Source organism: Bos indicus, chromosome 21 (assembly GCF_029378745.1).
Source record: "Bos indicus isolate NIAB-ARS_2022 breed Sahiwal x Tharparkar chromosome 21, NIAB-ARS_B.indTharparkar_mat_pri_1.0, whole genome shotgun sequence".
Lineage (NCBI taxonomy): Eukaryota > Metazoa > Chordata > Mammalia > Artiodactyla > Bovidae > Bos > Bos indicus.
In genome coordinates this window covers 25,597,606-25,622,305 of record NC_091780.1, presented here as the reverse complement: position 1 = coordinate 25,622,305, position 24,700 = coordinate 25,597,606, and the positions used below count along the sequence as shown (strand labels likewise).

Here is a 24,700-nt window from a genome sequence, read left to right as displayed (position 1 = left end):
TTTCCACAGTTTGTTGTGATCTATAGTCCCAGGTCAACTGGGATGTTTGGTCATCGCACCTGTCAGTGGTTTCCCCATGTTCTACATCCTGTGGAGGTGCGGAAGCCCTCCCAGCCAGTTGGGATAGGCAGGAGGCGAGAGGGAGGAGAAGCAGAACCAGGGTTGCTGGTCATCCCTAGAAAAGATGGATATTGATAGCATTTACCCAGAATGCCCAGAGACACCCCATCTGCCTTCTGGACTACAAGCCTGTGAGATCCTCAGGCGGTCACTGGCGGTAGAGCACTCTCTGGTTCTCTATGGTGGTTACAGAGCTCCAGGGAGTTTGGCTGGCCCAAACAAGGCCTAGACCCCAGGATCTGGAACCAAAGCAGGCCAGTGGGTCCCCCATTCCTGCCTAAGCCCAGGCCCCTGTCGCAGATCATAATTCTCTGGCATCAAGAAAGTCTGTCCCCATACACCCAAACCAAGCAGAAAGGAGTTTAGGGAGGGGAGAGTGTGTCAGGGCCTGAGGACATGTGTCTGGGCTTCCTGGGCAGGGTAGAGAAAGAAAGAGGAGCCCTTAACCCTGGAAGCAGCCAGTCACCAGCCTGAGCAAGAGGAGCCTGAGCAACTCAGGGAAGAAAGGGGCTCTATATGTGGGCTGGTTTCTGTGGCTGGTGATGAAGCTGTGGCCAAGTGATCTCACTTGCCATGTGGACAGAGACTGGGAGAAGGGGCGGAGGAACTTGGACAGGTAGATAGGAGAGAGGCAGCAAGAGAGACACAGGGAGAAAGGGACAGAGAGGTGAGGAGGTTCAAAAGGAGACAAGAGACAGAGAACAATGGAAATAACAAGATTAGGTGACTTCCTTGGTGTTCCAGTGGGTAAGACTTTGCCCTCCAATGTAGAGGGCACGGGTTCCATCCCTGGTTAGGGAATTAAGATCCTACATGTTTCATGATGGTTTAGTTGCTAAGTCATGTCTAACTCTTGTGACCTCATGGACTGTAGCCCCCTAGGCTCCTCTGTCCATGGGATTTCCCAGATAAGAATACTAGAGTGGGTTGCCATTTCCTCCTCTAGGGGATTTTCCCGACCCAGGGATTGAACCAGAATCTCCTGCATCTCTGGCATTGCCAGGCAGGTTCTTTATCGCTGAGCCATAGTGCAGCTGAAAGAAAAAGAGCAAGATCAAAGAACCAGAGAGAAGGGGAGATGGTATTTTTCCTACTCCAAGAACCAAGAGGTAAGCTCCTCAGAGCAGCCAAGCCAGAGGCAGCCCCACTCCCCATTGAGGATGCAGTGATGGGAAACAGCCTCACCCTGGGACCTGAGGGCCATCATCAGGGCAGAGCTTCAGGCTCAGCTATACCAGGCCAGCCACTCTCAACCAGGCATCCTGTCTCTCGTGCACACCCGTGGGCAGCCCAGCCCAAGCGTTGACATCCAGGGATGGGGCTGGGGTTGGGTGATGGCAACCAGCAGAGGATGGGAGGTCAGTCCTGAGCATCCTTTGGGGAGGGACCAGCCAGTTTCTTGCTATGCGGCAGTGCATCTACCCACAAGATGGGCAGTTGTTCCTTTGATGTTGCCCTGAGCTGCTGAAGTGGCTCAGGGCTGGACAGTCATCACACTTTTGCTCCCAAGTCCACAGCAACCCATACAGGCCAAGAAGTCACCTATTCTGGGAACTCCCTTGGTGGTCCAATGGTTAAGACTCCACGCTCTCAATGCAAGGGGCCTGAGTTCCATCCCTCATTCAGGGTACTAGATCCCACATGCCACAGCTGGAAAAAAAAAAAAAAAAAGATACTGTGTGCCATAAGGAAGATTTGGCACAGTCAAATAGATAAATTTTTTAGTATCTGGCCTTCTCTGGTTGCTCAGATGATAAAGAATCTGCCTACAATGGAGGAGACCTAGGTTCGATCACTGGATCGGGAAGATCCCCCTGGAGAAGGGAATGGCAACCCACTTCAGTATTCTTGCCTGGAGAATCCCATGAACAGGAGCCTGGTGGGCTACAGTAAACTACAGTCCATGGGCTTACAAAGAGCTGGACACAACAAAGCATCTAAAACATCCTTCTTTCTTAGCATCTTCCTGGAGCCCCTGGCTCACCCATTCTCTCCCTGTGTGGGTTTTGTTCTTTCACAATGAATTGCACTTCCTCTCAGTCTCTGTGTCCCTGTGTGCTTTTCCTTCTGTCTCCCTCTCTGTGCTTCCCTCCAGCTTTCCCTTGTCCTTTGTCTCCATTTCTGTGTGTAGTCCCTCTTCCCTCATCTCCCAAGTCCAAAGTTCAGCAAAGTCTCATTTATTTGGCTGCCTGAAGTCAGGTGGGGTGATGACTCAGAATTGCCAGGTGGAAGTTTTACTTTCCCTTAGTGAACACTTTCTACTAGTCAGTCAGGCAACGTGGTTGTACGGGCCAGCTGTCAGTGGGGAGGTGTACAAGCACAGAGGGAATGCTCCAGTCATCTGAAGCACTTACATTCCAGCCTGGGGCAGCCCCCAGTCCTGGCTCAGCTGAGCTATCTCCTGGCTGGTGACCTTGGGCAAACCACGGTGCTTGCCTCCACTTCCTCAGTTAAGTGGAGGTGATCCATTTCACACCTGGGGTTGAGGTGATAATGTGTGCTGAGAACCTGGCCTGATGCCCAGGGCCTCCGATTTCCCCTTTATCTACGGCCAAGCGCCACCACCACCCCCAGCTGCCAGCACTGCAGGCCCTTTGATTTCTGCCCTGAAGGTACTCTGCAAGTTCTCCAGAGCTCACCGTGCCATCCGTAGCCAGCTTCCTAGGAGATGCAGTGGGTCTTGGCTGCTGTTATGGCCGTATGCACGTCCCTCCAGCCAGCAGGCCACTTCACCTGTATTTCTAGCCAGTCGGTTATTCAGGGTTTAGGTGCTCTCTCTAAGGAAGAGAGATGCAGGATGCTTGTGGGAGAATGGTCCCAGGACCTGAACTAGAACAGCAGCAATGGGGACAGATGCCAGGCCACACAGTATTGGGACGAACAGAAGGGTGAACTGGCAGCTTGCGGTAGAGGGGGTGCAAGGGGCTGGGGAAGGGGCCTCTGGGAGCCCTGTCTCTGGTCTGAGGGACTGAGAATTGAGTATCAGCAGCTGTCGAAAGCCAGAAGACTCTCCTAGAGACTGTCCTATGGAGTGGAGTAAGTCAGGAAGAGAAAAATAAATATCATATCTTAACGCATATATGCAGAATCTAGAAAAATGGTACTAGTGAAGCTATTTGCAGGGCAGAAATAGAGAGCCAGAGGCAGAGAATGGGCTTATGGACACAGGAGGGGACGGACAGGTTGGGATGAATTGAGAGAGTAGCCCTGACATGTATACACCACATGTGTAAAACAGGCAGCTAGTGGGAAGCCACTGCATTGCACAGGGAGCTCAGCTCTGTGCTCTGTGATGACCTAGAGGGGTGGGATGGGGCGGGGTGAGAGGGAGGTCCAAGAGGGAGGGGGTATATGTGTACATATAGCCGACTCATTTTGTTGTACAACAGAAACTAACACAACATTGTAAAGCAACTATATTCCAATAATAAATAAAATTTTAGATGTTAAAAAAAAAAAAAGGAAAACAAAGCCAGATGTTTCTGAAGGCCAGACTCAAGCTGGGGCTGGGGAGGGAAAGGGAGGCAGCCTTCCCGGCTTCCTTCCTCATGGTCAGCTGTCCAGGGGAGGTGAGGTGGCAGGGGCTTACAGTACACAGGGTGGCAGGTAGCTATCTGCTCATCCATGAAGCAAGACTGCTTAGAAAGAAAGTTCTTTTTAAAATGATTTATTATTATGTGGAGGATAATTGCTTTACAATATTGTGTTGGTTTCTGCCGTACATCAACATGAATCAGCCATAGGTATACACATGTCCCCTCTCTCTTGCACCCCGCCTCCCACCTCCCACCCCATCCCAGCCCTCTAGCTTGTCACAGAGCACCGGTTTTGAGCTTCCTGCGTCATACAACAAATTCCCATCATCTATTCTACGTACGGTGATGCATATGTTTCAGTGCTACTCTCTCAAACTTTCCCACCCTCTCCTTTCCCTCCTCATGTCCACAGTCTGTTCTCCAGGTGTGCGTCTCCACTGCTGACCTGCAGAGGTTCATCAGCACCATCTTTCTAGATCCCATATATATGCATTAACATACGATATTTGTTTTCCACTTTCTGTCTTCACTCTGTATAACAGACTCTAGGTTCATTCACCTCAGTAGAACTGACTCATGTGTGTTCCTTTTTATGGTTGAGTGATATTCCCTTGTGTACATGTACCACAACTAAAGAGAAGCTTCTGCTGGGAGGGAGGGGCCTCAGCCAAGCCCACCACCTGCTGCAGCTCTGAGTAGCCAGACTCAGAAGCCTCCACCAAGCCCAGCTGTCTCCTCCCCAGGGCAAGCAGCTCTGGGCCCCCCCACAACTCCGTGGGGAAGGAAACTATGCCTGCCCTGGGAATTGGCCAGGGCCACGGATGAGTCCAGCCAGTTCCGACCATGCTGAGTTCCCCTGGGGATTCTCTGGGGACCCGGCAGCCCTGCTGAGCCCGTGTGGAGCTGGGAGGGCCTTGTTTCTGAGTTAGGACCCTGAGCCTCCCCTGGCCAAAAGTGCCTTCAGGTAGGGACCTTGCCTTTTTCATCCTTCACCCCAGCATCAAGCCCAAGATCTGTGTGGACAGTAGGTACCCGGGGAAGGTGTTATTCTGGCTCCTTTCGTTTCCAGCTATGGGACCTTGGGCAAGTGGCCTGACTTTTCTGCACCTCACATTCATCTGTGGTCAACAGATCACAAGACCTGTTCCACTTGGTGCATTTGGGAATACACAAGATCACAAGGTTCCCAGAGGCCCCTTCCCCAGCCCCTTCCACCCCCTCCATTGGCATTTCATCGTATAGCCAGATCTCTGAACCTGGAGCCTATTATACAGAGTGAAGTTAAGTCAGGCGTGTGTGAGCTCTCCACCCCTGGGGATATGGGCAACGTGCTGGCTTGTCGCCTGCAGCTGCATGTGTCACTGCTCCCTTCTCCAGGGAGTGGGGAGTGCCCACCGGAGCCTTCCCAATTCAGTTATGTGTGGCTGCAGCTGACATTTCATTCTACAGCCAGATCTGTTTCCTAGGAAACAAGTGAGAGACATTGACTGTGCAGCGCACACACACATGCACACACACACACCCCTGGCTGCCACCAAGAATGACAATGAACAGAAAGACAGTAATGTCAGCGGAAGCAAAAAAAATAAGTTTATGCCCTTGTGCTGGTGCTCCCTGCTGCCCGGGCTGCAGGGGAGGGAGGGACAGGCCAGCACTCCTTGACGCAAGACCACATCGTGGCTTGTGGGGCAACTTCTGAACAGGCAGGTTTGGGGGGACCCCTACTGCACCTCGCAGCCTCTCTCCTCCAGGGCCAGACCCAGGTGGCCTCCACAGGTGGGGTCCCGATTCGTTGCTTGTGCACTTTCTCTCTGACCGAGTCTGCTCCCAGCTTTCCTCTCCACCCTGAAGCTGGCACCCTAGACTCCTGTCTGCAGCCAGAAAGACACGGTCCTCCAGGCACACACAGGCTGCATGTCCACTCCCACCCTTGACTCCCTGACACCTGCCCTTTATCCTGCCGATGCCTCCTCCAGTCTCTGGCATCCCACCCTCCTAAGGTGCTCAAGCCAGAGACCTGGGAGTGTCCTTCCGCTCAGTTCCACCATGCAGGCCCCTCCTCCCACCCAGCCTCAGCTCTGGCATACCTTATTCCCACCCCGGGAACATGCCGTGCACTCTAGATGCCGTGCTCCCTTCTGTTCTTCCATCGACTGAAGTAAAGCCTGGACAAACACCTCGTCCTCTGGGAAGGCCTCCTGCTTTTCCTGGGCTGAATCAGCGGGTGACTTTCCCTGGACCCTTTTTTCTTACCTCCATGAAGGTAATGATCATTGCACTGCATTAATGATATCGAACATGTGGGCTTACTAGATTTCCGGTGTTCTAACAGCTTTACAGGTATTCGTTCATAGAATGATATTACACTTGTGTGTCTATTGTTGGCGTCCTTGCTGCCCTGGCAGCTTGGAGAGCAGGCCCCCTGTGTGACCCAACTCTAAGTCAGCCACCAGCTCCCAACATAGAGCTGGCTTCTGGTGAGCTTGCTAGGGTCTGTCTGTTTCTTGCTGTAAGGCCAGGACATAGTAGAATACACAGAATGTTTTTGTGGAGTGAATGAAATGAATGCTGCACTGAGTGGGTACCCAGTTGCCAGAGGGGATGCTCTCTTGGTGTGTTTCCTCTGCCTTTCTCCCAGCATACCTGATGGTTTAAAACTGGCTTTTGTGCAGTCTGTTGGCAAAGAGGGCTTTGTGGGTTTTGCTTCCTTCTTACAATAACCTAAGCATAGGCTCTGTTACATTGTACAAAGCCTGCCTTAATCAGAGTTTGAAACTGCTAAATAGAATGGCATTCAGATGATCATAGATAATGAGTGCGTGCCTAGCAGATGTGGCAGCAGAGTGTTTTGCAAAGCAGCCAGATGGATGACAGGAGATGCTGCTGGTTCCCTGCCCATCACCCTGGTAATCGGGGCTGTCTTCTTTTTCTTTGGGCAGCACTATTTCACGGTTAACTTCAGCCACGAGAACCAGAAAGCCTTGGAGCTGAGGACAGAGGACGCCAAGGACTGCGACGAGTGGGTGGCGGCCATCGCTCATGCCAGGTACGCCTCGGCCACCCCAAGGTCCAGGCAGAAGACTGGGCCCCGTCCTGGGCAAACTCAAACCCTGGGAGGGGAAGACATGGAGAGGGAGCACATGGAGGGGACATGAAGCTGTAAGAAGGGTGTCTTGATGGGTCCACTCTTAGAGACCCGGGGCTCTGATGTGCCTCTCCGGGATGCACAAGGAGCCAAGCCCCCCCGAGGAACAGCAGGGTGCCCTCCTGCCTCCAATCAGATGAGCTTCTTTTATCATCCCAGGAGAACTGAGTCCAATTTGATTGGATTATAGGGTTTTATTACAGGACTTCCCAGGTGGCTTAGATGGTAAAGAAGCCACCCACAGTGCTGGAGACCTGGGTTCGATCCCTGGTTTGGGAAGATCCCCTGGAGAAAGGAATGGCTACCCACTCCAGTATTCTTGCCTGGAGAATTCCATGGACAGAGAAGCCCGGTGGGCTATAGACCATGGGGTCACAGAGAGTCAGACACAACTGAGTGACTAAGCACAAGGTTTTATGGTCACCAAAAGCTAAGACCACCTGAGTTCTAAACCGGATGCTGCAGGGATGTGCTGGTCCTGTCTTTTCTCTGGGCCTTGGTCTTCTCTATAGACTGAAATTCTCTGTGCTTGGATGTGCAGATTCTTAACCGGCTCTTTCCCTCCTTCCCATCCATGTGTGCCCCTCTCTGGAGGGACTCACTGGGCCAGGTGGGTAGAAGAGCAGAAGGAGAGTGTATGCAACAGAGAAAACGGGGGCTTCAAACTGAATGGAGCATTTCTAGGTTTGAGGGAAATGATGGGCTTGGGGGCTAGGGTGTGGCCCCAGAGCTAACAATCCCCAGCAGGGCCGAGTACTCTCAGGGAGGTTGGACACCCAGACTCACCCCTCCAAGCAGCAGACCTTTCTGGCTGAGAGGATAACGGTGTGTTTCTGTGTCTACTTGTCTACAAAATGTAAGCTCTTGGGAGCAGGTACCAAAGGCCTTATATAGACAAGAGTTAAGCAAATGTCGAGTGCAAGAATGCAAGGATGGATGGACAGAATTTGGATGTTGAGTGTATGTGTGGGTGGTAAATGATGGATAAGTGGATAAATGAATAATAAATGAAAGATGGATAAGTGGTGAAAGTGAAAGTCACTCACTTTTACTTTCAAAAAGTCGTGTCCGACTCTTTGCAACCCCATGGAATTCTCCAGGCCAGAATACTACAGTGGGTAGCTGTTTCCTTCTCCAGGGGATCTTCCCAACCCAGGGAACGAACCCAGGTCTCCCACATTGCAGGCGGATTCTTTACCAGCTGAGCCACCAGGGAAGCCCAGATAAGTATTGGAAGTATACATAAAGGGGACTTCCCTGGTGGTTCGGTGGTTAAGAATCTACCTTGAAATGCAGGGGACATGGGTTCAATCCCCAGTTGGGGAACTTAAGATCTCACACACAGAGGGGCAACTAAGCCTGCGAGCCAAACTAGAGAGTCTGTGCCACAGTGAAAGACCCCGAATGACCCAACAAAGATTCCTCTTGCCACAACTAAGAGCTGACGCAGCCAAAGAAATTTTTAAAAAAAAGACTGACAGTAGCAAATGTTGGAGAGGGGGTGGAATAACTATAAATCACACGATGCTGGTGGGACCATAAAGTGGTTCAACCACTTTGAAAAATCATTAGGCAGTTCCTTTAAAAGTGAAACATTAACCTACTCTGTGACCCGGCAGTTCCACTTCCTAGTATTTATCTCGAGAGAAATAAAAAACATCCACAGAAAGTCTTGCATGCAAATTTCCTTAGCAGCTTTATGCACAAGAGCCCCCAAACTAGAAATAGCTGAGGTGTCTATCAACAGGCAGATGTAGGAAAGAACCTTGATACATCCTTGCGATAGAATACCGCTCAACAATAAAAAGGAACCCACTGCAAATATGTGTAACAAAACAGATAGCCAGGATGCGGAGTAAAAGAGCCAGACATAAGACAGTACATGCTGTCTGAATCCTGCTATCTAAAATTCTAATAACACAGGCAGAACTAAACTGTGGTGACAGAAATCCAAAAGTAGCTACTTCTGGGGTGTGGATTGATGAGGAGGGGCACAGGGGAATTCTGGGGTGTTGGGGATTTCTTTATCTCAATCAGGGCATATGCATTTATCCACCTCAATCAAACTGTACATTTACGGTCTGTGCTTCCCATTCCCAAATTCCCCTCAAATTTGTAAAACAAATTATGTCTATTAGCATGTTTTAGTTCTCTACAGCTGCAGAACAAATGATCACAAACTTAGTAGCTCAAAACCAAACCCATTTCTCTCAGTTCTGTGGTCAGAATTCTGGACTGAGACTTGGCTGTGATCTCTGCACAGAGGTCATGGGCTGAAATCAAGGAGTCAAATTTCTGACCTCGAAGTTCTGGAGATGTCTCTGCTTCCAAGCTCACTCCTATTGTTGGCAAGAGTCAGTTTCTTATAGGAGCGCATCCCTGCTGGCTGGTGGTCAGGGAAGGCTCTCAGCTCCATCCTGTAGCACAGCAGTCTGGCATTCCGTGCCATGTGGTCCCTTCCATCCTTGAGCCAACAGTGATTCACCAAATCGTTCTCCAGCCCCAAATTTCTGACCACTCCTTCTGTGACCAGCCAGAGAAAGCTCTCCATTTTAAGAAGTTCATGTGGGGCCTTCTCCAGTAGTCCAGTGGTTAAGACACTGCCTTCCAATGCAAGGGATGTGGGTTTGATTCCTGGTCGGGGAGCTAAGATCTGACAAGCCTCGGGGCTGCAACTAAGACCCAGTGCAGCCAAATAAAATTGTATAAATTAGATGAATAAGTAAAATAAAGCCTCATGTGATTAGGTAAGGCCCACCTAGAGAATCTCCCTATCTTAAGGTCAGCTATGCCAAAGAGTGGGTGTCCCAGGTGACTCACTGGTAAAGAATCTGGCTGCCAGTACAGGAGGCATGAGTTAGATCCCTGGGTCAGGAAGATCCCCTGGAGAAAGAAATGGCAACCCAGTCCAGTATTCTTGCCTGGAGAATCCCATTGACAGAGGAGCCTGGCAGGCTAGAGTCCATGACGTTGCAAAGGGTCGGACACGACTGAGTGAGTAACACATTCACAAAGGAACATGTCTGATCCTTTTCTGAGGGAAAGTTTTATTTTCAAAGAGAATGGGAAGAGAGGTTGGAAGAAGAAAAAGAAGGGACCAGAAGTCCCAAACCAATTCTTACTCCTCAACTCTTGCCAAGGCCACACTGGACTCGGACACAGGCTTTTTTGCTCTGGGCCAGGACATTTAAGGGGAAGACAAAAACTAGCTGCTGAGGCTACAGTTAAGTTGTCTAAGAGATGTGGTCATTTTGGCCCATGAGATACCTGCAGAGAGACAGTGAGCTGTCCCTGGCTGCTGCCAACCCAGAAGCCATGGCCACCCAGAAGCTCTTCAAGTCAGATGCTATGCAGATGGACAACCATAGCACAGACTGAAGGGCTGAGAGAAGCCAGCAGGGTCCAGTCTGGCTCCGAGCGTGCAGGTCTAGATGCGTTTTCAGAGGCATCTTTAATTTGTGGACCAGGTTGGCTGCCCCTAGGGCTTCCATGGTGGCCTGGCGGGCTACAGTCCGTGAGACCACAAAAAAGTCGGAGACCACTGAGCGCCTAACACTTTCACTTTGACACAACATAGTAGAAACAAGGTATGTACAAAAATAAGCACATGGTATAGGAACAGGTACAGACACAATGCACTCTGCCACTGTATGCATAGTAGTCTAGATTATGGGATGCCTCTGGGCTATGTGTCTGTACAGCAATGTATAAAATGTAATACCAAGTGTGGCTTGTGGTCTGGAGCTCAGTAAGGAGAACTAGATGGAAACCGGACGGCCACGTGGAGAGCGCAGACCTGACTCTTCAGGAACTGTGGTGCGATTCCAGCTCCAGCTTCGACGCTCAGTGACTGACTGTCATTCAAGGGGGCAAGTCACTTCCCCTCTCTGGGCCTCAGTTTCTTTGTTTATAAAATTAGACAGTTGGCCTTTCGTGATTCCTGAGTTTCCTCCCAGCTCTGAGAATCTGTGAGTCTATAAAGACGGTGCTGCACCGAGGTGCAGATGGACCTAGAGTGTGTCATACAGAGTCAAGCAAGTCAGAAAGAGAAAAACAAATTTCATATAATATCACTTGTATGTGGAATCTGGAAAAATGGTACAGATGAACTTATTTGAAAAGCAGAAATAGAGTCACAGATATAGAGAACAAACTTATGGACACCAAAGGGGCAGGAGCAGGGGGAGGAATTGGGCAATTGGGATAGACAGGTATACACTACTACATATAAAACAGATGACTAACGAGAACCTGCTGGACAGCACAGGGAACTCGACTCAGTGCTCTGCGGTGACCTAAAAGGGAAGGAACTCCAAAAAAGAGGGGATATATGTATACATATCGACGAAGCACTTTGCTGTACAGCAGAAACTAACACAACACGGTAAAGCAGTTATACTCCAATAAAACGTTTTTTTAAAACCGAAAACTGGGGGAGGAGGAGGCAAGGGAGGCAGGCAGCGAAGACAGGGGAAGGGAAGAAAGGGAGGCACAAACAGACCGAACCGTCCTGCCAATAAGACTCCAGATCCCAGTTTTGAAGCACCGCTAAGAACAAACTGATGAAGGCTCTGAATTTTCACACTGGTGGAGCAAGGAGGAGAGACCAGCGGTGTGAAAACGGAGTCCTTCCTGTTCTCAACTGCATTTCCTTTGCAAGTCAAGATAATTCAGCCTCTTGGGAAGTTGGGAAAACATTAACACCTGATATTCTAGTTTAAATTCATTATAAGAGATGTACCAAAGCCTTATTTTAACCAAAGAGTTCTCTCTTGTAGCTTGTCGTTTACCTCTAGAAGGGGATGGGGGAACAAGCATGGAGCTTTGATTTGAGAATCAGGTGTTTTCCTCCAGGCACGGGCATCAGGTCCTCTGCCCACCCTCTGCCCCTGCCACCGCCCTGAGGAGAGCTGCCAGCTCTTCCCGCCACCCCTCCCCGCCCTTTCAGAGCACCACTGGGCAGAGCCTCCTTCTCTGACACCATCAAGGGACCGGTCTCCACTGCCCACCACCTCTGTCACATAGCCCCTCTCCTAGAGCAAAGCTGTTTCCCTGCCCTCAGCCTCCTGGGATCCTCATCTCCATCCTGGGGGCTTGTAGGGAGGCAATTATTGTCCCATTTTGCCAAGAGGGTCTCCCCCATAAGTTCTTAGGGACTTAAAGAACTTGTGTGAAGTGGCTTCCGAGTTTGAAACAAAAGCCACTGTCTCTAAGCTGTCACACCACTTACCAGTTGCATCCAGGGAACCTGGAAGGTCATGTCAGTAGATTCCAGACTGAACAGTGTCCTCTCAATTTAAGTGGGAGGTCATTGGTGACCCCAGAGAGGCAGCCAGCTCCTGTGGGTGCAGCATCCTACTTGCCCTCTCCCTCTGTCCACAGCTACCGGACCCTGGCCACGGAGCACGAGGCGCTGATGCAAAAATACCTGCACCTGCTGCAGATCGTGGAGACCGAGAAGACGGTGGCCAAGCAGCTGCGGCAGCAGATCGAGGATGGGGAGGTGGAGATCGAGCGACTGAAGGCAGAGGTGACCGCAACCCCGGGAGCAGAGGAGTCTGGCCAGGGATCCCAGCCTCCAACCTCACACCCGGGCTCCCCAGGTTCAGGGAGGCACAGGGTAGGCAGGAGGGACCCTCTCCCAGCCACAGCTATGCCAGCCTCAAACTTAAAATCAGTGATGCTGGCCCAGTAGAAAGGTCGGGTGGTCAGATCTGGGTTCAAAGCCCACCCCTGCCTCTTAACAGCTGCAACCTGAAGCAAGTCCCCCAGTCCCTCTGCACCTCTGTCTATGTTGTTGTTTAGTCGCTAAGTCGTGCCCAACTCTTTGCAACCCCATGGACTGCAGTATACCAGTCTTCCCTGTCCTTCACTATCTCCCAGAGTTTGCTCAAACTCACGTCCTTTGAGTTGATGTTGCCATCCAACCATCTCATCCTCTGTCGTCCACTTCTCCTCCTGCCTTCAATCTTTCCCAGAATCAGGGTCTTTTCTAATGAGTCAGCTCTTTACATCAGGTTGCCAAAGTATTGGAGTTTCAGCTTCAGCATCAGTCCTTCCAATGGATATTCAGGGTTGATTTCCTTTAGGATTGACTGGTTTGATCTCCTTGCTGCCCGAGAGACTCTCAAGAGTCTTCTACAGCACCACAGTTCGAAAGCATCAATTCTTTGGCGCTCAACCTTCTTTCTGAAGAATAGGCTTTTTATCGCTAGCTGACAAGGCTGTGAAGATCAAGTGAGGTCACTGATTGGCAAGCTCCTGGTTAATCTTCTGACAACCACATGGACTAAGGGGCAGGTGTGGGGCCAGAGCATGGCTGGTAAGTCCTCAGAGTGTGGGCTCAGGCTCAGCTCCAAGACGATCCCTTCCTTCTGCCTGCCATGGCCGTGTGGAGGCTGATAAAGTCTTCCAAAACTTCTAGAACTAGTCTTCTAGTCTTGCTAGGTTAAGTCTTCTAGACCTTCACTACTCAAAGTGTGATATGGCCCATCAGAAATGCAGAACCTGGGGTCTCACCCAGATATCCCGAGTCAGAACCTGCACTTTAACAGCATCCCAGCAATTCTCATTTACCTGAGAGATGCTGACTCTCAGCCCACAGATACCCCTCGCCAGCTGTTCACACCTCCACATGATGATCTGATCGCCTCTCACGGCCTCATCTCACCAGGAGGTCACAATGTGTGTTAATTGCTCAGTCATGTCTGACTCTTTGTGACCCCCATGGACTGTAGCCCACCAGGCTCCTCTGTCCGTGGGATTCTCTGGGCAAGAATACTGGAGTGGGTTGCCATTCCCTTCTCCAGGGTAGCCTCCTGACCCAGGGATCAAACCCCGGTCCCCCACGTTGTGGGCAGATTCATTACCATCTGAGCCATCAGGGGAGACCCCAAAATGCAGGGGCATCAATTCTTCAGCACTCAGCCTTTTTTATTGTCCAGCTCTCACATCCATACATGACTACTGGAAAAAATCATAGCTTTGACTGTACGGACCTTTGTAGGCTACAGTCCATAGGGTCCCATAGAGTTGGACAAGACCGAGTGACTAGGCACACACGCACAGGGAACTGTATCCCACATGTCGCTAGACAAGATCAAAAAACTTAAGGGAAAAAAAAGGGAGGAAGAACTGAGCTGTGTGGCAGCTATCTGAAAAACAAGAATTACAAAGGTCTTAGTAAAACCTTGGCAGTTAACAAAGAGGAAAACACCTGGGTTAATTCCACCGTGAATGACTGCTCTGACTAAATGCATTCTGGACTAAAGACACTGCCTCTTGAGAGGGAGCAGGATGGGGCAGAAACCGATGCACCCTGTCTCAAAGTTGGGGTGGCAAGCGGGGTTTTCCTCTGATGGATCAAGGAAGCCAGACCACTGGTGGCGAGTGGACAGGGTCCAGCAGAGACACCTGGCTTTGAGCCTGGTCAGGCAGCCGAAGCTAGACTCTAGCCAGTGACTTGGGCGTGAGCTAAAGTCCCCAACCTGCGTGGCCTTCATTGACAAGGGTCAAATGAGCAGACCCTGGACATCTAGCAAGCAAACCGAGGTCCAAAGCAGAGCCATCTCCAGAAGAGACCGGCCAGGGTCGGAGAAAGGCTGCCTCCGTGGGCTCACCTGACCCTTGCTCCAGGCAGAGATGGACCATAGCCCAGGACTTGTGCGGGGTCCCAGGCTTGGAACTCCCTCACTAGAGCTTTGCCCCCCACCCCAGACCTGATGATCCTTGAACAGAGGCTCCAAGGCTGCCAGTGCTACTGTGCATGCAGCATAGTGCCTGACCTAATTGCGTCTATTTTTTGCCCTGGTCCCTGCTGAGTGGATGTCCTGGAATGCCTCTTTCTGAGACAAGTGCCAGGTTTAAATACAGGACGGACACACACACACAGCACATGCACACACACAACCCACCATGCTAAAGAAAAAAAAAAAAGTGGTTCCACGTGCAAAGCTCAAAAGTAGCAAAGAAAGCAGAAGGTGATAATAATCAGGTCAAATGCGGGCATTGACTGGGCATTCCTGCATCTCTCAGCTCTCTAAGAGCCTGCCTGTGCGTGTGTGTGTTCGCATGTATTCCTCAGCCCTTTAAAATACAGATCAAAGAACCAGCCTTTATTTCACTGTGCAGATGTTCCCAGAGAATCGAAATAAAAGGTGGGGGGTGGGGGAGAAAGAAGAAAAGCCTGTGTCGGCGCTGAATATGTCTCAGTTAGATATTTTCAGCCGCTCTTCAAGCATAGGCTGGGGTAATTTTAGCAACCCGAGAGTGGAGAGCGGGTAACTGTTCCATTTTGCTTTCAGAGTGCTCAATTCGCTCAATTGTGAGAGCCCATTCATTCTGCAGTTCAGCAAGTGGCCTTGAGGGGACAGAGCCACGTGCGCTGAAGAGGAGCGGAGGCTTTGTGGTGGTGTTTGTGGAGTCCCCTGGGCTGTGTGGGGCTCAGTGACTGTGGCGTTTTCCTGTGGTTGAGGTTTTTGTCACTGCTGTGGTTCTAACCCTTCTCTAATTAACTTATTTCTGTAGCCAATGAATATCTGTCAGGCACCAGCCCCACACTAGGCACCCGGAACCCATGAATGAATGAAACGGTATGGTCCTTCCCCCATAGATACCATAGTCGTGATGGAATACACAGGCAGTATCAGCATTTTCGGGCTTCCCAGGTGGCACTAGTGGTAAAGAATCCACTTGCCACTGCAGGAGACCAAGAGGCACGTGTTCAATCCCTGGGTCGGGAAGATTCCCTGGAGAGGGAAATGGCAACCCACTCCAGTATTCTTGCCTGGAGAATCCCATTGACAGAGGAGCTTGGCAGGCTACAGTCCATAGAGTTGCAAAGAGTCAGACACGACTGAAGTGACTTAGTATGCATGCATGTCAGCATTTTCACGAGAAAGTTCGAAGCCCTGGGAGCCCTGGTGAGGGATCCCCAGCAGAAACTTGCGGACTCTGGGGTGGCGTGATGGAGCCCCACCAGGGAGGCTGTACCACTGGCCTGTCCACCTGAGATTGCCTGAGGCCCCCGGCCACAGTGTGGCTTAAGGCGCCTCTTCTGGGTGATCCTGTGTTGGCTTTATTCTTGCAGCTGGGCAGACCTGTCTGATCCCAAATCTGGCAAATATAGATTCTTAGATCAGCTCCAACGCTCATTTAAAGGGCTGTTCCATTTTTCTAGGCCAGCAGTTCCCAGGCTGTGTTCCAAAGAGAGCTCCAAGTCAGAGAAGTCCTTCAGGGTTGTCCCGGGAGGGGACAGCCAAGCCAGCAGCACTTCCAGCTGAAGTCCTGCTGGGGTTCCAGGACAGTTTTGTTTGAAAAAACAAAGGGACTACCCAAGTGTCCATTGATGGGTGAATGGATCGCAAAATAGGGTTTGTATATACAATGGATGTCTTCCCTGGTGGCTCAGCAGTAAAGAATCCGCCTGCCAGTGCTTGAGAACAGTTTGATCCCTGGGTCAGAAAGATCCCCTGGAGAAGGAAATGGCAACCCACTCCAGTATTCTTCCCCAGAAAATCCCATGGACAGAGGAGCCTGGCAGACTACAGTCCATGGAGTTGCTAAGAGTTAGACCCTACTGACCAACAAAACAACAATACAGTGGATATTACTCAACCTTACAAAGGAAGGGAAGTCTGACACCTGGTATGACACAGGTGAAACTTATGCTGGTGAAATAAGGCAGACACAGGTAGACAAATACTGTCCGATTCCACTTAGGCAAGGTACCTAGAGACCAGATTCACAGAAAGTAGAATGGTGGGTGCCAGGGGCTGGGGAGTTAGTGTTTAAATGGGGACAGAGTTGGGGAGGATGAGAAAGTTCTGGAGACAGATGGTGCAGATGGTTGCACAGCAGTGCGAATGAACTTGATGCTACTGAGCTGTGCACTTAAAACTGGTTAAAACAGTAAATTTTATGTTATGTCTATTTTACCACAATAGAAATTCGAAGATAAAGAGACTGAAGGTTTAGGAAGTAAGGAAGATGATCACAGATTTGGACCAAAGCTCCCAGATTACAAAGGGATTGCCTGCAGCCCTGAGGGTGCCCTGCCCAGGGTCACTCAGAGTCAGATCCCAGCTGCCCTGGACCCGGGTGGACGGGCACCAGGTCCAGTGCTCACTCACAGATGTCCGGCTTGTGACCTCGGGCGGACAGGAGCTGCAGTACCCCTGGCCTCACAGAGTGCGTGGGAGGGCACTTGCCCACCACGCTGCGCCTGGTGGTGCCTGGAGGGGTGGGACTTCCGCCCGCTGCCGCAGCGCCCCCCCCCCACCCCCAGCAGCTGACCCATGTCTCTGTTGCAGATCGCATCTCTGCTCAAGGACAATGAGCGCATCCAGTCCACCCAGACTGTCACCCCCAACGACGAAGACAGTGACATCAAAAAAATCAAGAAGGTCTGTACCGTCCCTCAGGGCTGGCGAAGCTGCCCCGGTCCTCTTTAGAGAGACCCACCCCCGCACAGCCCCGTGTCCACAGCGTCCACCTGCTGCCCCCCTGCTCCCAGTGTGGCCTTCCACTTCCACTCTAAAGGCAGAACCAGTAGCCCTCATCTCCTACCGGCACCTTCTCGAGCCATTTCTTCTGGCTGTTTCTGTGAGGTGGGGTGGTTCAGCCCATTTGATAGATAGGAAAACCCAGGCCCCAAAAGGTGAAAGAGTGGATTGAGCCAGGGCAGGAACCCAGGCTGTGAGACTCGTAGCTGAGAGCTTTCCTCACGACCCTGGGCAGATTCAGCGAGACCCCAGGCCACTCTTCCATCCTCCAAACCTTGCGTGCCTGACTGCCCTGCCTCACCCCAGCCACTGTCCTGCAAACACTGCCTCTCCCAACTGTACCCTTCGGTCCCCAGCAGAGGTTAGCATGGGAACCGACCTCTGTGACGCACCAGGGTTGGTCCAGCTGGTTTTACGCTTTTGGAGTCCAGAAGGGGTGGACATCTCAGGAGGTACCAGAAAGCTGCCCAGTGGCGGGGATACTGACCAGCATCATGGGCCACCCTGTGCAGGGGAAGAACATGGTCTGTGTTTGCAGCTGGCCAAACTTGAAGCAGGGGAGCCTGACTCACCCTAAGAAAAACAAGTGAAACCAGAAAACCCTCCTTGTCAAGAGCATAAAAGGACCCCAGCACCATACAGACCAGAAGCTGCAAACTGGCTTCCCACAGGCCAAGTTCAGCCTCCCAGCGTGTTTGGGGTTTTTAGCCCATACGGTGTTTTTTTCCCCCTTTTTAATGTGTTGCCGGTGCTATAAACGCTAAACATTTCACATTAAAAAAAAAAAAAGCCTGTATTTCTGGTTACTCAGAAATAGAAAGAGCTAACATCCCTTACGCACTTTCTATGTGCCAGACACTATTCTAGGAGATGTATGCAGATTAATCTCTTCCGAACTGAGAGCCCTCTGGAGTTTGATTATTGTCTGCATTTCACAGATGAGGGTACAGAAGCCCATAAGGGCAAAGTGACTTGCTTAGGTCACACAGCCAGGTATTGGCAAAGCGACATTTCAACCCTGGCCGCTGAGCTCCAGAGCCCACATCTTCGGTCACTGGGACACACCATCTCTTGGAAAAGCAGGAGGTCTCGCAGCCCCGGGCCTGCCTCCTGCCCACAGTGTCTGCTGGCCCTAGGCCAGCTGCCTGCCCACCTATGATCCATAGGACCCCCTGGTACCCCATGGACATTGGGACTTGCCACTAGTGCCACCAGGGGTCTGAACCAAGCCCTACCCACACAGGGATGTGCTGGTCTGCCTTGTCTTCCATGGCCCCACTGGACTTCCCGGCCCATTTTGATAGCCATTCTGGTGGGAACATTTTGTTAAATCCAGCTGAAATGCACTGTCCTCCTTTTATTGTCACCCTTCTGGGGCCTCTGAGCAAGCCCCTCACCCTTTATCCAGAGAGGCTTCTTATCTTCAGAGAGAGCTGTTGTGACGAAGTCAAGCCGCTCCTCCCCAGGGCAGACGGCCGTGGCCACAGGTCTGCACTCGGAAGGCCAAATGGCCAGTGCCCTTTTCAGCTGATAGTATTTTGATGAGCACCTCAACAGGCAGCCCCTGGATCCCCAGAATCCCCGCCCCGACACAGCACCACGCAGCACCTTTGTTCCTGGGGCCCTGGGCCCTCCCCGTGCAGCCCCTGAGCTTGCCCACAACTCAGCAGCAGGAATGGTGAGGAGCCTTGATTGGAAGCATGCAGATCTTCACACAGTCCTCTGAGTCTGGGAATCAAGGCCCTTCCCAAGTTCTCGCCAAAACGTGGCCAAGCCAAGTAGCCCGACTCAAGTCACCGTGTTCATTTCTCCCCGTGGAGGCAGAGGAGAGCCTCTGGCGCCTGCTGATGAGGTCCAAGCAAAAGATGAACTCATCTGCCATATTCAGTTCAATGTGATAATTGCCCTCTGTCCAGACAAGCTTAAATTGAAACTTCAGGGCTCTCAGGCCAGTCATTAGATGAGAAGTGTGAGCTCCACCTGGCACAGCCTGGCAGCTCTCTCTTCTCGAGTCCCCTCCCATGGTGGGGACTTGGAGCCACATTTTCCCTCCGTCTGGTGATGCTACCAGAGAAACCTGGGGGACCTGGTTTGAACACAGAGGTCTGGGATGGGGCCTGGGGTTGGCATTTCTAACAGAATCTCAGGAGATGCTGAAGCTGCCTGTCCGGGAACCACACACTTTGAGTCTGGCCATCATCTCCTTAGCCTCAGGGCACAGATGGAGAGTGGACTCGGAGGGCCTCGAAGTCGCGCCCAGCACCACGCAGGCAGGGGCACCAGGCCTACCTTTGCCTGAGCTCTTTCCCTAAGCACAGGGGACAACAGAGCCTTGGTCCTGGAAGGACCCGGGCAGCAGAGGCTGATGGGCGGCTCTCCCCCGGTCTCGGCGCCCAGGTGCAGAGCTTCCTGCGGGGCTGGCTATGCCGGCGCAAGTGGAAGACCATCATCCAGGACTACATCCGGTCACCGCACGCAGACAGCATGCGCAAGAGGAACCAGGTGGTGTTCAGCATGCTGGAGGCCGAGGCCGAGTACGTGCAGCAGCTGCACATCCTGGTGAACAACTTCCTGCGCCCACTGCGGATGGCCGCCAGCTCCAAGAAGCCCCCCATCACGCACGACGACGTCAGCAGCATCTTCCTGAACAGGTGAGCACCTGAACCTCGGTCCCTGCCTGCACCCCACCACCACCACCACCACCACCACTTCCTCGAAGTGCTTGGCCAAGGCGGGAGGAAGGAGCCTGGCCAGCACTGAACTTGAGCGCAAGCCCTCCTCTAGTTCCCACCAAGTGCTGAGGAGGAAACTGAGCCCAGAGAGGAAGGAGCCCTCCTGAGGCCCCGGGCCTAGAAGCCAGTGTTCTGACCCTTATGGGCAGGATACGGATAGAGGCCCACAGAGTAGATGTCTAAACTCAGGGGTTCAGCTGGGGCAATGTCGGGAGACATTTTTGATTGTCAGAACTTGGTGTGGGGGTTCGGGGGAGAGTTTGCAAGTAGCATCTAGTGGGTAGAGGTCAGAGATGATGCTCAACATCCTACAGTGCACAGAGCAGTACCCCCCCCCCCCCCCGCCGCCCCAGCAAAGAATTATTCCACCAGAAATAATCGTGCCAATACCCTGGTGGTCCAGTGGTTAAGACACTGAGCTCCCACTGCAAGGGGTACAGATTTGATCCCCGGTCAGGGAGCTAAGATCCTATGCACCAGAAAAAAATCAATCAATAAAAATAATCAAGCCAAGGTTGAGAAACCCTGGATTAAATGTTTCCTGTATTGAGAGGCAGGTTCATTACCACTGGCACCACGTGGGACAGGAGTTGAACTAAATGTTTACAAGTTACAAATCAAGCTACAAAAAACCAAGCATGTTCCTTTCCTCTACCCTAATAGCACCGTCATAATGATCAAGAAACAGGTCTAAATTTTTAGAAATCTCAGTCTCGTTAGAGTTCAGCTCTGTACCGCGTTACGCACATGCCATATGAAAGTGGTCACTTTTCCCAAATGGTGACCCTGGGTGTTTGTGTGGGATTGGAAGTGCCTCAAAAGGCTGAGCTGACGGTTGCCCTTCTGCTGTCCACCTCTTTTGAAAAGGGCAGTCTTAGGAAGTGGTTTAAAGGAGCTTTGTGGTAGCCAATAAAATGGAGTAAACTAGGTAAAAGCAACAAACATAAAAACATCAACAGAGCGCTATTTACAAACGATTCTCACCTAGGAATGAACGTAAATCATATGTGCTCCAGGTTATTCGTTCAGCTGCACTTCCTTTAGCATAGTCATCGTTCAGTCACTTCACTAGTTCCAGCTGCCTCATCCAGGTATTATGCAGAGATGTTTGGGACCCAGGGTCACCTCCCCTGGGCCCTGCTCTGCCCCTTTACCTGCCAGGGTGCTGTAGCAAGTTTAAGGACTTATGTATCACCTGGGAGGAGATGGGGGAGCCAGGGGACGCAGGTCTGATTTTGAGAGGTTGAGCTGAGATGCTGAAGGTGGCTGGGAGAAGGACCAGGCTGACCTCATGGATGTGGAGGAGATGTCAGGGTACAGGGACACGGTAGAGGTGGGAGCAGAAGGAGGGGAGCGGCTTCTAGCCTCAGAAAACCTTATAGAAACTGAATCACTGGGCCTTACAAAATTGCCTTATTTTAATGTATTTAATTGGCTGTGCCAGGTCTTAGTTGCAGTATGTGGGATCTTCCTTGTGACATTCAGGCTCCTAGCTGCAGCATGTGGGCTCTAGTTCCCCGACCAGGGATAGAGCCCAGGCCCCTGATTTGGGAGCGCAGAGTCTTAACCACTGGACCAGTTGGGAAGTCCTGAACATGACTGCCTTCTTATCGTTCATACCTCAGCACATGACCCACTGTGTGCATAGGACAGTATAAATGTCACTGTCTTAACCACTTTGCTTTTTGTGAGCAGAGACCAGCTTAATTGATTTTTTCATTAAAAAATAGCAGCACTGCACAGCTTCTGTGCATGACTGAATGTTCTGGACTGCCCTCACCACGTTAAACTTTGCAGGGCCGGCTTCATGCCAGGCTCTCTGAGCACTTGGCCCGAGTGATTTCCGATCCTGGGAGATGCCCCATCAGGCTGGCATCAGAGCTCAGAGAGGTGATGGATGGGACATTCTCAGGGTTCCAGTGGGCTGTGACTTTAATTCAGTTCCATTTTACATCAAGGCCTCTGCTTGCCCCTGCTGCCCTATTAAATGATGGGCTGGATCTTCACTTACCCCATCCTCCTTTTCCCCAACGCGTGCTCATCACAACCCAGGTCTTGGCACGCACTGCCCCCACCCACTTCTGCGCTATTGGGAACTTTCTGTTGCGTGTGAACCCAGCCTCCCCTCTTGCTGGGTAAGTGCCTCCCCTCTTGCTGGGTAAGTGCTGTGAATCTCTGGGGTCTCCCTGCCTTGGACCACAGCACAGAGGTCTGTGTGTGCCACAGGCCAAGGGCAGAGGCTGCCAGCCCACTCACTAGAAGGCATTTCTACACGTGACTTCCCCCTGGGTTTGCTTTTAGGCCAAAATGAATTCAATGATTCAGCCACACTAGAAACCTGATGCTACTTTGGTGATTTCATTTGCTGGAGCTCCTTAAAAGAAGTCCTTGAGAAGAAAGAGGGCTCTCTCCAGGCTGGCAGATTCCTGGAGGGTGCTACAGAGCTGGGGAGGGGGTTAATTGTGTGTTTCTACAATAGTGGAGGGTGGAGGGTAGGGGAGGAGTGATCTTTGAAATAAACACCTGCAGCAGATTTTGTTTACCCAAGACAATGAGTGCAGAGACTTGGACTGTTTCCCTTTAATAAAAACATTGCCCGGCAACATGTGCTGGGAACCACAGGCATGGCCCCGTGATGAGAACATCCCACCTGGGTGACAGATGGTTGGTACCTTGATGCCACTCTGATTGATCGGCGGTGGCTGGGAGTCCCGGGCTGAGAAGGATGGTGAGGCTCCGTAGGGGAGTATGCTGCCATCCATTCGTCATGTCTGCATGGGCTGAGGAGTGAGGAGGGATGGGTAGAGAGCAGGGCAAGAGTGAAGAGGCCTGGTTCTGCCCTCCTCTTCCAGCCCAGCCCTGTGGATCTGAGAATGGCTTGGGTGAGTCACACTCCTTTCTGGGCTCAAGAAGGGAACCAGGAAAAATGAATGCTTCCCAAGTAGACAGGTCGCTTCCTCTCCCTCTAATTCTCCCCACCCTACTGTCCTCCCTGTTTTCCTTACAACAGCTCTCTCCTACTCTTCCTTCATGTTTTTCTTGGATGTCTCCGACTACCCCACTCCCCTTGTCGCCGTTGGCTTCTTTTCCCTGGTTGTGTGCTTCCAGGGCCCTCTTTTGTAGCATTCATCACACTTAAATAACGATTTCTTTTGTATTAGATTCCCTGGTGCACTCTAAGTAAGCTGTGGGGAGGGATAGGGCCGTAGAATACAGTTGCCCTCGCTGTGCACTGCACAATTCAGGGACAGCATTCACATAAACTAGGTCTCAGCAGAGTTCTTCTGTCAAAGGCCAGATGGTAAATATTTTAGATCTTGAGGGCCAGAGGGTCTCTGTCAGAAGCAGGTGGACTTAGGCAATCCTAATGATTGGTTGAATGGGTGCAGCTATGTTACAGTAAACCTTTACTTATGGATGCTAAAATGGTAATTCTATATAATTTTTACTTACCATAAAATGCATTTTTGATTTTTTTCAACCATTTAAAATTATAAAAGTCCTTCTAAACTTGCAGGCTGTACAAAAACAGAAAGTGGGCCAGCATTCTGGATGGCAAGATTCCATGTCATAAATATGTCATTTCACCCAAAACATGCTATAAAGTTAATATAATTGCAATTGAAGTTCAGCCTAGCAGAGTGATTTTAAAGTCCATCTGAAGGAATAAATACATGTAAATTGATAATCATGTTCTGAAAAAAGAACAATGAAAGTAACATTTCCTACATTAATTCAAATATATTATAGGCTTATAAACATATTAAAAGTAACAAAAACAGCCCGACACTATTTCCAGAACAGGCCAATAGACCATCAAAGTAAAATAGAAAGTTCAGAAACAGACTTACACATGTTTGAGAATTTAGTAACAATAAAGTCAGCTTTGGAAAGCAGGGGAAACAGCTGGAGTATTGGATAAATAAAATGGGGCAGTTGGCTAACCAAACTGAGAGAAAGATTACATTTATATATTTTATTCACAAGCTACACCAAAGTAAACTGGAGTTAAGTATTTTTACAATTACTTATTTATTTTGGCTGCACCAGGTCTTCGTTGCTGCATGGGCTTTCTCTAGGTGCAGCAGGCGTACTCTCTAGTTGTGGTGCTCAGGCTTCTCTCGTGGTGGCTTCTCTTGTTGAGGCCCCTGGGCTCTAGAGCACAGGCTCAGTAGTTGTGGCACATGGGCTTAGTCTCTCTGAAGCATGTGGAATCTTCCAGACCAAGGATCTAACCTGTGTCCCCTGCATGGCAGGCAGATTCTTAACCACTGGACCACAAAGGAAGTCCCCTAGTTAAGTATTTATATGTAAAAAATAAAATACAGATGAGTGTGTATGCAATCTAGGAGTGGGAAAAGACATGCTCAAAACAGGAAGAAAAAAAAGAAGAAAATGGTACACCTCACGGCAAAGTAGAAAAACTTTAAAAGACAGTAAACACAAAATCAGTGGAAAATAGCTGAGAAAAAAAAAGTCTGCAATGTAGATGTTCCATTATACACTTAACATGAAGAGTTAGTTTAAATTAATAAAACTGAAAATAGTAAATAGGACTTGGCAGTTCTCAAAAGAAGATGTTCAAATGGCCAATACAAAGGGAAAAGGGAGCCTTCATCAACTGTATTTTTGTAGTCCCAGCTTATCATGTTCCTACTGTGCTAC

General features: G+C 50.6%; 1 protein-coding gene across 3 annotated transcripts in view; it reads left to right on the top strand.

The window, feature by feature from the left end:
* RASGRF1 (Ras protein specific guanine nucleotide releasing factor 1) overlaps window positions 1–24,700 on the top strand; it is a 100,290-nt gene that overhangs the window by 18,094 nt on the left and 57,496 nt on the right. For all 3 annotated transcript variants that reach the window (XM_070775236.1, XM_070775234.1, XM_070775235.1), the window contains exons 2-5: window positions 6,596–6,702; window positions 12,184–12,331; window positions 17,112–17,204; window positions 19,701–19,954. In XM_070775236.1, coding sequence (XP_070631337.1) covers window positions 6,596–6,702; window positions 12,184–12,331; window positions 17,112–17,204; window positions 19,701–19,954 — 602 coding nt within the window. The remainder of the gene's footprint in view (window positions 1–6,595; window positions 6,703–12,183; window positions 12,332–17,111; window positions 17,205–19,700; window positions 19,955–24,700) is intronic.